The 15,838-nt window shown below is 49.0% G+C and overlaps 1 protein-coding gene across 6 annotated transcripts in view; it reads left to right on the top strand.

Moving 5' to 3' along the window:
- Positions 1-1,973, top strand: part of ABCC5 (ATP binding cassette subfamily C member 5) — a 78,193-nt gene extending 76,220 nt beyond the window's left edge. For all 6 annotated transcript variants that reach the window (XR_016019738.1, XM_019735793.3, XM_088794190.1 and 3 more), the window contains one exon: positions 519-1,973. Coding sequence is in view for 5 of the 6 variants with exons in the window: in XM_019735793.3 (XP_019591352.1) it covers positions 519-620 (102 nt within the window). In the remaining variant the exon portion in view is untranslated. The remainder of the gene's footprint in view (positions 1-518) is intronic.
- The last annotated feature ends 13,865 nt before the right edge of the window (positions 1,974-15,838 follow it).

The following is a 15,838-nucleotide window of genomic DNA, read 5'->3' as shown; positions in this document are numbered from 1 at the left end:
CAGCATATCGTTCACTTTTCTACTGCAATATGATTTTCAGTGACTGCATAGAAGTCCATCCTAGGCATGGAAAATTGATTGAGTCCATCCCTTACTCCCTTTTTTTCCCTGCCAACTGGTATCCTGAGCTGTTCCTTTTCCATCTATAGGTTTAGATCAGCTTGCACAACAAGATGACGTTTGCCTGCTATGCTTTTGACTTGAGCTGCAATTTTTCCCCCTGCAGCTTATAGTGTCTTGTTGATTGGTTCCTTTATACCCAAGGCTGAAAGAATTATGTGGAGGAGATCTGGAGGTCTTTCTGTAGAACCTTTCCCTTTTACCCTGGTTAGTTAAAAAAAAAAAAACAGAAAAAGAAAAAAAGAACCCATTTGGGTATGGCAGGGCTAGTTGAATTGTCACCCTGATTCCGTCCTCAGGGGCCTTTTGGGCTTGCCCCCCTTCCTGAGCAGTGGATTCCTCTGAATCACCCTGAGTGCCCCTGAGTCACATGCTGATGGCGTCTCCTTCCTTTGCAGGTGGTGGAGTTTGACACCCCATCGGTCCTTCTGTCCAACGACAGCTCCCGGTTCTATGCCATGTTTGCTGCTACAGAGAACAAAATAGCTGTCAAGGGCTAACTCCTCTTGCCGCCGGCGTCTTTCCTTGGGAGCATTGCCATTCCCTGCCCAGGGCGGGCTGCTCTTCCTGTCCTGCCGAAACCTTGCCTTTCCCGATTTTATCTTTCGCACAGCAGTTCAGGATTGGCTTGTGTGTTTCACTTTTAGGGAGAGTCATATTTTGATTATTGTATTTATTCCACATTCATGTAAACAGAATTTAGTTTTTGTTCTTAATTGCACTCTAAAAGGTTCAGGGAACCGTTATTATAAATGTATCAGAGGCCTATAATGAAGCTTTATACGTGTAGCTATATCTATATATAATTCTGTACATAGCCTATATTTACAGTGAAAATGTAAGCTGTTTATTTTATATTAAAATAAGCACTGTGCTAATAACAGTGCAATTCCTTTCTATCATTTTTGTACAGTTTGCTGTACTAGAGGTCTGGTTTTGCTATTAGACTATAGGAAAGGGTAGCATATTGTTCCTTACTAGCTGGTTGTTTCACGGTGCCAGGTTTTCTGGGTGTCCAAAAGGAAGATGTGTGGCAATAGGGGGCCCTCTGTCGGCCCCCTCTGTCACCTCCCCACAACCACTCCAGGGCAGGGTGGAGTAGAAGAGGGGCCGTTAGAGGCCACGCAGAGTGCCGTGAATTCTCAGGGCTCCTGCTTTCTGTCCTGGTGTCACTTCCCTGTTTCTGTCAGGAGAGCAGTGGGGCAACGCCCCAGACCATTTTTCATTCCCTCTGTCAGGAGTGAGAATCAGAAACATTCCTCGGCGAGGGGGAGTTTCTTTCCTGCCTTCCTCTTTTTGCTGTTGTTTCTAAACGAGAATCCAGTCCGAGTATCCCACTGCCTCAGGTTCCTGACGCCGGCCACTGCACAGAGCGCTCCGGCTCCTAGATCTGTTGGTTCCAAACCCGGGAGCCAACTGCTGCTTTTTTCGGTGGTACTTTTTCATTTGCCTGGTCCCACACCTCCACAGTTCAGTGACAGGGTTCAGGATTTTGTGGGTCTGTTTTCCTTTCTCACTGCAGTTGTCGCACAGTCTCTTTCTCTCTCCAAAGTCTGCGACTGTACGCAGCTCTTGCTAATCAGTGTCTGACACTGGTGTAGAAGTCTTTTGTACTGTAAAGAGACCTACCTCAGGTTGCTGATTGCTGTGGGGTTCGGTGTGTTCCCGCAAACCCCCTTTGTGCTGTGGGGCCAGTAGCTCAGGTGGGTGTGGTCGCTGCTGTCATCAGTTGAATGGTCAGCGTTGCATGTCGTGACCAACTAGACATTCTGTCGCCTTAGCATGTTTGCTGAACACCTTGTGGAAGCAAAAATCTGAAAAAGTGAATAAAATTATTTTGGATTTTGTAAAAACTCTTGGTGTATAAAATAGTTCTCTGGGAAGGGAGCAAGGTGTCTTTGAATGACTTTGAAACACCGGAGCCTGGATCTGAATATACAGCGATGGAGTTACATCTCAGAACGGCCAATAGCAGAGCTGGTTGGTTGCGAGGGGCAGGGAGCCCAATATGCCTAGATTATCTGTGGTGGGTCCTAGTCCTTAAAGCCTGTGTTCTCGGGCATGGTCACCGAATAAAGCTCCTGTGCTGCCAATAGGAGGGTCGGGTATGGGAAGGGTGAATAGTTGTGATGAGATGGGCAGTTGCGGTAAATACATTTCAAACGAACAATTTGTTGAAGGTTTGCCACAATTCAAACAATATAATTGCCCTTTCAGCCAATTCATTCAGATTAACGCATTGAGAATTAAGTACCCATTCAAAAGGGTACTCAACCTAGAGTTTCTCAATATACTGTGTTGAATGTAGCCGAAAAAAACTTTTAAACTCTTTGGTACTGATTCTGACCATTTCTGCCTATGAATTCCTATCTTAAATCCAGCCTTTTATGCAAATTACTGTCTTGAAAACACAGGGGTTTGGCTTTAAGGTTAAAAATTTAGTTCCTCCGTTGTCACATTTCAGGTGCTCGGTAGCCACATGTGGCCTGTAGCTACCGTATTGAACAGCATAGATATAGGACATTCCCATCATTGCAGGAAGTTCCGTTGGGCAAAACTGATGTAAACAACCACTTTTATTGATGCCCTGGATTGACAGTCCAAGCGATACTTCACTTCCTCTCCTTCCAGCTCTGTTTTCGTATCTCTTGGGTCCCCTTCCACCTCTCTCAACCTGCTTGCCCCCTTGTAAGGAGGCATTTTCCTGCCTTCTGCCCACTCGCTTTTCTCTCCCACTCCCCCAGGTATAGTGACAAACCTACTGTGAGCTGGGCCTCTCCTTAGTTCCAGTCTCCAGCTGCCTGCTGAATGCCTCCACTGGGCATCTACCAGGCGCCTCCAACAGCTTCGCAACAATCAAACAGCGCTCCTTGTCTTAATTAGTGGTACCACTGTACTCCTTAGTCTTTCCGGCTAGAAACTTGGTAACTCTCCTCCACTTCCCAATAAACACAGTCACTTCCAGGTCCCATGTATCACACCATCACCGCCTCTCCCTCCCTCTGCCCTCATTAAGGGCCACCTCCCTTTGCCGTTCATATTGTAGTTCACAGCCTCATAACTGGTCTCCCTGCCTTGGTGTCCCTCTCTGAACCACGCTATATACTACTGCCAATACGCAGACCAAAAATGCAAGCTGGTCAAGTACTTTACCCTCTCAAAATCTTCAGGGGACAGGTGCCTATAGAGGGACCCGTATTCCTTCACTTGGCCATCAGGGTGGCCATTATCTGGCTCCAGCCCTCTTCTTTTTCTTTTCTTTCTTTTTTTATATTCAATACATTTTATTTCACCCAGAAAAAATTAGAGAACTCACTTTTACCTTATAAGGTCTAGGTAGGTTGGACTCCTGGTATCTCAGTTTTAGTACTATCATTGATAACACAGAACAAATAGAAACTACAAAATAAAGATAGTTTATCACATCCGTTAGGTTTGCTGAGAAAACCACAATAGATGCCATTGTGACCAGCAGTAGTAGCACAGATATAAATGAAAAGGAGTGAGTGTGAAGCTTATTAAATAACACAGGCAGCTGGCCCTCTCAGCCCGCAATATATGTTACTCGTGACTGAAATACATGAATTAGAAGGTTGCTAAATAACGAGGCAGAAATACCAAAAGGAATAACCCATGTTCATGAGGGGAGAACTCTGTCAGTCCATGTGATAGCCACAGTGTGTATCCTAAAAGGCCCAGAACTGTCCTTATTAGTCATCGGCATACATACCTCATTGTCGTGAGGCGGCGATGGAGACTGCACCTGCTCCACCTTCAGCAAGCTCCTCCAGCTCCTGCAACTTCCAGGCCAGGTGTGTGTTCAGGTCCGGTCCATGATGAAGGGCTCCCACTTCTGTGCAAATTGGGGTGGAGCAGGGAGCAGACACTGGATGGTCATCGCAGAAGCAGGCTTTGCTATAAAGCATTCCAGGCAAGAGCAACGGTGCCCCGAGGTCCTCACTTGGGGTGACGCACCATCCCACCCCAGCCCTCTTTTTCTACTCAGTCTTCCTAAAAACAGGTCAATATTTTCACACCTTTAAATGTTTGCTTTTTTCTCAGCCTGGAATCCCTTGGTCCTCTCTTGTCAAACAAAGCCATGTTTTTCCTTTTAAACTCAGTTCAGATGCTGTCCTTTCTACAGAGCCTTTCTCTGCATTCCTACAACCCTTTGCTTATACATCTATTTTAGGGTTTATTTCCTTTTGCTTTGCATATTATATTTGATTATTTCCTTCTATTTCTGCCTATGAATATAAATGTCTTGAAGGAAGTAAATCGTCTAATTTTTGTATATTGATCATTCCTGGCTTAAGTATTATGTTTTACGTAGAGTAGGTGCTTAACAAGTATCCCACTACTCAGTCGACTCTTGGATAGTGCCTTATACATGATGCTCAATGAATATTTGTAGAAATCAGTGTTGTAGACTTACTTCATTGTGGTCATGGCAAAAAGGAATTTGATCGCTTCAAAAAGACAAAAAAGTGGCATTGAGAAGAAACCTTTATGTGAAATGACTTTAGGAAAGCTAGAAAATAAGAATGCCCAGGATTTGGGGAATGGCTTAGTGATGTGACAGCTCCTTCCCTAGCCTCTTCCTGACTGATCACCTAGAAATAGGACCTAGCATTGAAAATAAATGAGTCCAGGGGCACAGAAAGGCTCAGCTGACTGAAACCTTACCTTGCACTAATGGTTGCCTGCACTGTTGTGCGTCATATTTCTTTCAATAATTTTTTCTGATTATAAAAATAATGCATGCAGAAAGGTACAATAAAGAAACCAAAAGCTGCCTGCACTGTATTGTGGTGGTGTATTTTCCAAACATGTCTACAGCAGCATCTCCCATCCTCCCTGCTTTCCTACAGTGTGACCTGGACACTCCCATCTCGAGGTGGAGTCTGTTTCTCTACCCCCTCGAATTTGAGTGGACTCTGTGACTACTTTGACCAGTAAAATATGGTGACTCTATGCCACTTCTGCCGAAAGCCCTTTTGTGGAGCAGTTCACACTTCCTGCCTCTCAGAAGCCAGCCACTATGTGAGCAGTGCAATTATCCTGAGACCACCGTACTGAAATTTACCAGCCACATTGAGAGTTCCTGGAGGATGAGATACAATATGGAGAGAGAGGGAGGCCACGGAGTACCAAGGCATCAGATGTGTGAGTGGAGAAGCTGTTTTAGAACCTCCAGCCTCAGCCATCCCAGCTGATGTCACATAAATCAGAGATGAACCACCGGCTGAGGCCTTTCCAAATCCCTGAGCAAAATAAAATGGTGGGGTTTTTTTTCTTTTTTTTCTCCAAGACAAGTTGTTGTCCTTTCAATCTTAGTTGTGGAGGGTACCGTTCAGCTTCAAGTTGTTGACCCCTCAGTCCTAGTTGTGGAGGGTGCAGCTCAGCTCCAGGTCCAGTTGCCGTTTTTCTAGTTGCAGGGGGCACAGCCCACCATCCCCTGCGGGAGTCGACCCAGCAACCTTGTGGTTGAGAGGATGCACTCCAACCAACTGAGCCATCCGGGAGCTCAGTGGCAGCTCAGCTGAAGGTGCCGTGTTCAATCTTAGTTGCAGAGGGTGCTGCCCACCATCCCTTGTGGGAGTTGAGGAATTGAACTGGCAACCTTGTGGTTGAGAGCCCACTGGCCCATGTGGGAATTGAACCGGCAGCCTTCCGAGTTAGGAGCATGGAGCTCTAACTGCCTGAGCCACTGGGCCGTCCCCTAAAATGGTGTTTTTTGAAGCCACTACATTTTAGGGTAGTTACACAACACTACCAAAGCACCTATCACCCTCAAGTGGCCGAAGTTATATTGCTATATTCTTTCTAGCTTTTTCTAAGCATATATTATTTTAGTTATCAAAAACATTATTCATGCTTTTTTTGTTAGAAACCCAAATAGCACTTAAATGTAGAAAATGTGGAGAGTGGAAATGAATGCATCTTAATCACACCCTACAAAGGAGGCAACTGCTGTTAACAATTTGATCTATATTTCTCCAGGCTTTTCTTCTAAACACATAACAGCATTTAAAATATTCATTAAAAACAAAATTGGGATAACATATATACAATTTGTATGATCTCAACATATGAATATTTTCTCATGTCAAATATTCTTCAAAAACATGATTTTAATAGTTTTATAATATTTTCTTGTAGAGATTCACTTATTTGTTTCATTCAACAAATATTTACGGAGCATCTAGAAAATGACATGCACTGTTCTAGGAACTGACAGTACCATAGTGACAGTAAAACAAAACATCCCTGTCCTCATGGAGTTTACATTCTATTGGGATAACAGGCATGTATGAAGTATGTAGTAAAGCACGTAGAATCCAAACCTAGACAGCCTGATTCCAGACTTCAGGTCTTATTGATCCAAGCCATCTCCTGTCTCCCAGCTTCCCGATACCTGGACTCCAGTCCCCTCAGGTTTTTATCTTATCCCCCCCAAGACAATATTTATGGAGCATCTGTTAAGTGTCAGGCACTATGCTGGGCACTGGAGACCAAAAACAGACACGGAACTTATGGCTGAAGAAGAGACTTTAAACATTTGCTCTCTGCATATGTCTCTTTCTCTCCCTCCCTCCTCCTCCATGACTGTCTATCTCTCATTCCATGCAACCAGCATGCTGAGAGCAGCCAGGACCTCTCATCACCGGGGAGGTGACTGGACCAGCTCTGCCCTAGGTCATAGAGACACCCTTTCCTCCTGTCTGTGGTGGTCTCTACCTGGGGGGGAAGGGGGTGTCACTCATTCTCATCTCGATTGTGGTAAGATCTAAAGGTGTAATATAAAGATGTGGGCCTAGGGGCTGCTGCCAAAAAGGTCTCGGGGCCTTGGGCCTCCCCCAGACCGACTGTAGGAGTCCGCAGGCATCAGGCTGTCCTCAGGGAGGAATGGCCACAGCCTTGAAGAAATCAATGAAAGGGTTTTGCCCAGAGCAGCCTCGGTGTTCATTTCCTTTGGGAGCCCAGTAGCTGGTCAAGATTGCGAGGGCTGTGTCCTGGCCACATGCCATGTGATACAGCCCCTGGCATTCATATTTAGGTAAGCAAAGCAGTGTTTGGCTGAGAAGTGATACCTTGGGAGGTACATACCATCTGCCCATTCCTAAGTATGATAGGGTTCTGCCCATAATCACCCCACCCCAGTAGAGCCATGTTACGCTCACAGAAAGACCCCCGCCCCTTTGGTTTCAATGCTTTGTCCTTGGCCAGTACTGGAGTTACTCAGAAAAGGATGCCTGAAGAAAGCTGCTGCTCCATCTCCCAGAAAATCTGTTGACAACAATGTCTACTAGATAACAGTCCACACAACAAATCCCTTTCAGAATGTGGTATTGGGAAAATCCTCTGCTTCGCAGCGAGCGTTCTGGAACATGTCGTTTCTCCCTTCTTATTTTAGCTGACAGGAAGCTTGGGCACTTGTACTAGATAAGTACATTTATCTGTTTATTTTCCTTATCCTTCATAAGATTTTGGGCCTTTTGACTGTCTTCAATATAGTTAATATTTTTAAATAAAAGCTGCATAAATCTTGTTTAGATAAGAGGAGTTGGCTGAGCAGAATAAAGAGGTCGTTCTGGTTTGATGAATAAGTCTACTGCCCGGAGCTCTTTGAAGGTTGATGTGTTGGCGTGTGGGTGTGCCTGCGTGTGTGTGTGTGTGTGTGTGTGTGTGTGTGGAGAGGGTGTTGGATGCCCTTTTCCACACTCTTCAGACACCAAGCCTCCTACTGAGCCCGGGTTAATACTCCTTGGGGCCCAGCAATGGCATGGAGTGCCTTCTGCTGCCCCACTCCCCTTCTTCAAAGCAGAGGTTGAAAGAAAGCAGGTATCTGTGGGAACCTCACTGGAACACTCAGCAGAATTCTAGATGCCGAGTTCATTGCAAACTGTCAGACATAACATCGTCATTTCCCCTCCTACAAAGCCTGGAGACTTACAGAGTCAGTGGTTATAGAGTGTTGATGGGGAACAATCACAATGGGGTGCTCTGGAGAGTGAAAGAAGGCGTGATTAGTACTAAAATGTGCAAAGCAGGGCCATGTCCTCTCACCCCGGCTCCTGCCCTTGCTGCCTGGATGTGGTCTCTGAGACGGACCCTCCCCTCCCTGGGTCTCAAACCCTCCCCCAGAAATAGCTACAGTCCTTTGGGGACTTCACCTAACTGTCTAGGGGCAGTCAGGCCTCCTGTGTTTGTTCCATTCACTCCTATGAGGCATTGGAGCACATTGTGCAAATTAAACACAAACATAAGAAATAAAAATCTCTCTCTTTGTTCAGGTGTATGCCTCACATCTCCTCATTTCTTCCATCTCTGGTGGTCTTTGTATCTCCTTATTTTTATCTCTTCTCCCCTTCATCCTGGAGGGAGATGTGGAGGGGCTGAGTGCTACAGGTAGCCCCAAACCATGCAGGCACTGAGCATGGATTAGGCACTGGATTTGGGTAGGTCTGGAGGTGGGAGAAGGCAGTCTTTTGATCTGATATCCATCCATTGCCGGGGCTGGGGGCAGGGCTGAGGGATCTACAATGAGGGGCAATCTGTTACGAGGGAATGGCTCCTGCCTGGGGCACAGCTCCCTTGGCTGAAGCTGTGATAGGCACTCTTTATCTACTGTTTCTCTCAGAGCCACAGAAGGCTCCCTTCCTCTGGATGGGGGTCTACAGGCAGAGAAGGAAGAGTAAAGGGCATCTCAGAGCTGAAGATGAGGTTTCTGGGTGCGGCATCAGACTGGATGCAATGGGCAGACCTGGGGCCAGCCTGGGCCTTTCGAAGGAGACCACTACAGCTGCACGAGAACCTCTGGAAGCATGGCTAGCTCTGGGTTTCTCACATCTGTTTTCTATTAGCCTTTAGTAAACTTCCTTTTGAGTATATTGGCTTGTCCCAGCTGGAGGCAGCTGTTGAAAGAGAAAAGAGAAAATGGAGCTTGGAGACAGAAGACTTAGAACTGTATCCCTACTACTTTCTTGAGAAAATCAGTTCAGGCTTCTGAGCCTTGCTTTCTTTGTCTGTAAAGTGGGAGCAGTAACATCCTTCACAGTATTGTAGAGAGCGTTGGACGAGAAGTTTGATGTAAAAATACCTCAGAAAGGGTATCGTAGTTGATTTGAGTGGTTCCTAGAGGAGCAAGAAAGACAGGTCAGAGTTTTGTCCATCCTTGGCCTAGAATTCTAAAGAGGGAGCCCCATGGCCTGGGTGGCACTGATGGCTGGAATCAGGAAGGCCACCTATGAAGGTGCAGCTTGAGAGTGGGCTCCCACAGGTACTCGTAGACATACTCTGACTGGGGACTTCGCTTTAAGTTGAACCCTTGTGGCCTGCCTCCACCATCTCCCTCATCGCCTGCATCTCACCATCGGACACTGAGGACCTTGGTCAAGCAATGAAGATGGCCCTGGGGCCTCCATTCCAGGTCTGTGTCCTGGACCTGCCATTCCTGGACTCCAACTACAGCCTGACCCTGTGTGCTGAGTGTGTCTCTGTTCCAGGAGCCATATCCCACCCTCAGCTGCCAGAACGCTGTGACTCTTGGGCGAGGGAGAGAGGAGAGGAAGCTTGTCAAAATTCAACACACTTAGGAATGTTGAGCGGGAAGTCTCCCACTAGGGTAACACATACATTTCTGTGTCTTAAAGAAAAGGCCTCAGGTGCTATATATCTGAGAAGCATACCTGGCCAAGATACCCTGATGACAGCTGGAGCCAAATAAAATACGGTCAGTGGGTCACAAGTCAGATGACAGACCCATCTTTCTATGTCACCATCAACTCCAAAACCACAGTCACCATCACAGCCACAGCCCAACTACTTTCACCTGTTCTAAATCCCCATTACCACCAGCACCACCCATCTCAACATCCCAAAAAACGACCGTTCTCACATTCCAAACCATCTGAATGAAATAGAAGGCTGGAACATCACACTAGGTTATGTGTGAGATATTTCCGTTGAGAACGATCCCTGGCGTCGAGTAGCTCACATTGCAGTGGGGAAAGGAGGTGACATGTATGAAAGAGAGTCTGGGCATGAGTGAAAGGGGTGCCATACAGGAGCTCCCATCAAGAAGAATATTGAGAACTGGGGGACGGGGCCTTGGGGGCCCAACAGGTCCTCCTATCAGTAAGTCTACACTACTCAATGGCATCTTGGGACTCCAAACAATTGGATGACAGAGAAATCCAAAGAAAGGGAGACCTGGCATCTGCCCTTAGGAGCTTGTCATACTGTGGAAAAGATGGGGTGGACACGCAGCGTAGTTAACAGAGCCAAGGATTCAACCCAGAACAAGGCAAGGCCACTATGGGAGATGGTTGGGGTATTTGGAGGTAGTGGTTAGAGGCTGATGGAGTTGCCTAGAGAAGCTTTCAGAGAAATGTAGTTTCTTAAGCAACATTTTGAGGAAGAAGGAACATGACTTGTTGGGGAGAGGAGGGCAACTTATAAAAAACAGAAGGGATCTGTTTTGTGGAAATTGCAGCAGGAACAACATTTGCGCTAGCGTGGTACATTATCCGCAGCACTTTCCTGTAACTGTCTCCGCGCAGCTTCAAACAGCCCTGGGAGGTGAGCATTGTTGTCACCATATCCAGTGGAGCTAGGCCTTGAAGATAGAACATCTAGCGGTAGAGACGCAGGGGGAAAGCACACTAGGCGGAGGGAGCTGCATGAGCAAAGGCATACAAATGGGAAAGCAGTGACCGTATTGATGGAGAGATTAGGGTTGGCTTTTCCACATTAGACCCATTAAACAATGTCCCTTAACTCTTTAAGGCTTGAGAAGAAAGGGGTTCCCACCATGGCTAGCCCTGGAACACTGCGCTATGCCTGTGGCGTCCTTAACCCCTGACCATACACCTTTGTAAACAATCTCTATTAAACTATCCTCAATGTACCCAACTTGACTGTACCGTGTATCTCCTGGCACAACAACCCTGACAGGCAGTTGGCTAAAATCATATCTCCATTGTACAGATGAGAAAACGGAGGTAAGGGGAGGCTGCATAACCTGCCCAAAGTCACACACCTAGTAAGCGCTAAAACGAGGCTCTGGACCTCAGCAGTCTGGCTCCAGGACGGTTGAAACAAAAACAAAGGCTACAGAACTTGACTACTGACAAACATGGGGACCCTGGGCAGGTGAAGAGTTCAAACTGACCAGAGGTAGGAGCTGGGGCCACGGGGTGGCTGGGAAGCTGGCAAGACGCTGCTTGATGCCTGGGCAGAAGAGAGCAGGACCCACAGACCAGCTTTCATGAGATGGAACAGCATCTCCCCAAGGGAGACAATGCCACAGCCAGTGGTTGTCTCCTGTCCCTCCCTGCGCTGACCCATGTGATCGGCTGAGATGAGCCTGGCTGTGGTTGAGTTCCATGGGCCAGAGGTGAGGCTGTTGTGGGAATGAAGATGTCCCAATTTGTCCCAGGCCGGGGCCCTGCGAAGCAGCAGGGCCTGGGTCTGACTGGTGTGACCACATGGATTTTCTCTTTTGGGAAAAGACTCCCGGGATTTGCCTCCCTCCGTGACGCCGCCTGACAGCATTGGCATAAAAGTGGAGCCCAAACAGGGTGGGAGGGGAAGGTGGCTAGAAAGAGCTAAAGAAAAGGCTGAATGGCTCTTGAAGCCCTGGGACCAGGAAGCCAAGGGGTGAGGGGAGGCCCAAAACGTTCTCCGGGCTCAGCGGGCTCGTTTTCCTGGCTGTCTCCTTCCTCCTCTTGAAATTCGGCACCTTCTCCTGGGAAAGGAGCCAACTTCCTCCTGGTCCTTTCCCCTGCCCCATCCTTGGAAACTTGTGGCAACTAAGTTTTCAGCGGCAGCCAGACACACTGCCCCAGGTAGGACCTCTTTCCTTGAGTCAAAGTCCCTGAAGACAAACTCTCTTTCTCTCTCTCAGTCCAGGGATCTTGGAAGGAAAGGAACTGGGGTCACACACACGTGGGGGTGAATCCTGGTCCTGCCACTCACTAGCTCGGTGGCCTTGAGTGTCAATTTCCTTACCTGTCACACGCAAGGTTGTTGGGAGGTTGCAAAAATTGAATGTGAAGACTGCCCAGAGCTTCCTTAAGAGGGTTCTGGAGGTTAAAAATAATTGCAAACACCGCAATTACTTTTGCACCAACCTAATATTTCATAGGACTCTGCTCCAAGAGAGCACTGTTGTGGAATTTTCTGAAAAGTCACTTTGGGACCTTCAAGTAACACTGCTGCACTAAGCCATCTTAAAGGGTGGGTGGATCCCATCAGTTATTGTGTTGAAACCCAGGCCAGAGCTGAATGGCTGCTGAGAACTCAGGAGACAACTCTCTGCCCCATGACAATGCTCAGCTCTCACAATCAACGCTGACTAAATTTGTTTTCTCATTTGGTTGGAGACGACTGATCCCCAGGCTCCTCAGGCTGTGGGAAGAGCACTGCACTGTGAGTCAGCAGATCTGGGGGTGAGGTCCTGGTCTTTTGATGTCTTTCTTGGCATCCATACATAAAATGGACGTAGTAATACTCACCTGGAACATTTATACTGAAGGTGGACTCAAGTAACATATGTGAAACCCACAAGGGACACTGAGCCTTGAAAAACAGTAGCTCTAATGTAACATCACTTGTAAAATGGGTAGAACGTAACCCACTTCCTAGGACTGTTGGGGTCCAGACCGGATGCTGTGTGTGTAAGGGCTGGGCCCTGACTATTCTAAGTGCACAGGGAGCCTGAGTCTCCAGCTGGCACCAGTGCTGGTGTGGGAACCTGGCTTGTTCTGATTGATTTGGCTTGTCTGAGAAATGGAGTGGTGGCTGCTCTGAGAAGGTGCACCTGAGGTGAGTATTAGGTGCAGGAAGGCAGGGGATTCTTGCCAAGAAGAAGGTCCAGGAATGGGGCCAGCTGATCTTTCTCCCCAGCCCTGGGACCCTGTCTCTCTGCAGCTAGCCCAGACCCAGGCAGTGTGTTCACTCCATGGGTGGGCCCGGCGCCCATGGTGGTGCTGAGTGGCTGTCAGGTGGTGAAGGAGGCCCTGGTCTCCAACTCGGAGCAGCTCTCTGGTCGGCCCTCACCCCACTCTTCCAGGACCTGTTTGGAGAAAGGTGTCTCCCTGCTGGGGGAAAGTAGGGGGCTGATTGGTGACTGTACCAGGGAGTTGAGTTGGGGCTGGCCTGGAACTGTTAACAGAGGAAACACCCAGGAGGACTCCAGTCTCCTTAAACACCTCTGCGTAGGGGAGGGGATGGCATGGAAAGGAACCAGCTCTGGAGATCGAAGAGACCTGAGTTCAAGTCTCAGCTCTACCCATTGCCGGCTCTGTGACCTCTGGCAAGTCAGCCTCACTCTCTGCCCCTCAGTGTGCTCGTCTGTTAGATGGGCACATGGAGGAGATTAAGTGATCTGAAACACCTGAGAGTGCTCAGTGCAGCAGCTGGCTCAGCAAAGGCCCCATCCCCTTCTTTCCTCCCCCCCAGGATCCATCCTCCCTTCCCTTCTTTATCTCTTCCTCCATTTCTTGTCCCCACAAGAAAATCTTCAAAATCAGGTTGATATCCTGGGAGGAGGGCACAGCTGAGCCCACCTGAAGGGCAGCCACAGGAAGAGGGAGCAGAGCTGGCTGAGGCCTTCCACCAGCAGCAGGGTGAGGAATGGGCTTGGGGCAGCCAGGGCGGGCCCACCCCCACCCTAATACCCTGCACCACAAACACGTCCCTGCAGGGGAGGCAGAGCCTTGGTGTGCATGTGTGTACACAAAGGGGTCGACGCTTTGTGGGTCCAGGAGGGGATCTGAGCTACGTGACTAAAGTGGGAGTTTCTACAAGGAGGTAGACACAGGCAGGGAATGTCCAGTCCCCTGGGAAGCCAGAAGCCTTTCTCTACAGGTGGGGAAATGTCCTCCTCAACATCTCAGGCCTTTTATACCACCAACATTTGCACGTGCTGTTCCTGCTCTGGGATATCCTAACCCACACCCCTTCCCGCTCCATGAGAAACCACTGGTCCTTTCAGACTGAGGCCACCTGACCTAAGATGCCCTCCTTGGATCTCAGGCATAGCTAGTCCCTCTACCCTTTGCTCCAAGCTGTCACATACCTGCCCCACATTATGTTGTCGTTTAAATGGTGTCTGTCTCCCACACTTCTCTCTCTGAGCTCATAGGAGGTACTCAGTAAGCCTTTGTTGAGTGAATGAGTGAGGGATGAGAATGAATGAATGAGTCAGTGAGCGACTAGATACAAGATTCAATGAACCCTCAGGTTAGTGCTGTTTGCTTCCTCACTCTGATCCCTGTCCCTTGCTCTCAGGCAGACCCTTTGCCCCTCAGGTACCCATTGTCAGGTCCACAGCCAGAGTCATCAGGGCCCTCGTGTTTGGCTGCCGCTTTGTTTTGGAGCATCCATTCTTCCAGGAACTGACTCCAGCCGTGGACTTTGGCCTGGCCTTAATCAGCACCACATGGTATTGGGTAAGTTAGCCATCAGGGAGGCAAGTGGGCCACTGAACAGCTGGGGGCCCAGGGCAGGCAGGGGCTTCAGCCAGGGCTTAGCAGGGAGGGTAAGGGGTAGGCAAGAAGGCCACAGGGCCTGATTCTGGTGGCTTCTGCTCAGCCCAATGACAAGTCATAGCTTCAAACGTCCTTTGTTGTGGTTCAGCATGGACGTGTGGGCAGGGAGTCAGAGGCAGGTTCTAGCCCCACACACAGAGATCTGGGCCTGCAGCGTCCCAGCTGAGCACTAGGCTCAATCTCTGCTACCGCTGCTCTCATTTGTCGAGATTATTTTGGGGATATAGAAGGTCTCCAGATGACGAGCAGCCCTGGGATGCCCATGGCACACGCCCCAGCCCAATTTGGAGCCCCCAGTGCTGCTCTCAGCAGCTCTGACTCAGGGCCAGCTCCTGAGCGGCCCTGCGTGGGCCTGTCAGCTCATGGGTGTATGACCTGTTCCCCTGGGCCTTCTGCTGCCTCCCAGGACGCCAACAGAAGATATTTAGGTACCAGGAGGTTGTGCGGGGCTATATCCTCCAGGAGATGAGCAGGCACCAGCTCAGGGCCCCCAACACCCCCAAGGACTTCATCAGCTGCTACCTGGCCCAGACCACCCAGGTGGGACTGAAATGGCTGCAGAGGAAGGGAAAGGGCTGTACCTCGTTTCCAGACCATGGCCTCTTTTCCTCATCTCTGACTCAGTCTATAAGCTCTCAGAGCCTCCTGAAGCATCAGCCGTTAAGGGTTTTCCCTTCCTATCATTTCCCAGACCAAGGCTGGTTTCTGCAGACATGAGTATGGCGGGACGCAGAAGACCTGCCTAATGTCAAGGCCAAAACCCAAGGGCAGTCCTCACCTGAAACGCTGGTGTAGCCCTGGACTCAGACCCTCCTAAGAGGTCTGACCCTAGAGGAGTTCTGGTCCTACAAGTGTAGGGACCGGCCGGACACCAGTGCTCTGTTAGGAGAGAACTGCAGACCCAGAGCTGTTTCCCCCACCTGCCCACCCACCCAGCAGGTGACAGACGATCCTGTCTGCACATTCAATGAGGAGACCCTAATCCAGGTGGTGATCGACCTGTTTCTGGAGGCACCGACAGCACGGCCACCACCCTGTGCCAGGTACTCGTCTACACGGTCCAGCACGGAGCTGTCCAGAGTAAGGAGGCCTTGGTTATGCCCCGGCTTACTGCCCTGTGCCTGGTACCTTTGCTGTTACCCAGGGGCCTCTGGGCTACA

Source organism: Rhinolophus sinicus, chromosome 17 (assembly GCF_057876585.1).
Source record: "Rhinolophus sinicus isolate RSI-liver-muscle chromosome 17, RSI-T2T, whole genome shotgun sequence".
Lineage (NCBI taxonomy): Eukaryota > Metazoa > Chordata > Mammalia > Chiroptera > Rhinolophidae > Rhinolophus > Rhinolophus sinicus.
This window is presented reverse-complemented; position numbering and strand designations above follow the sequence as displayed.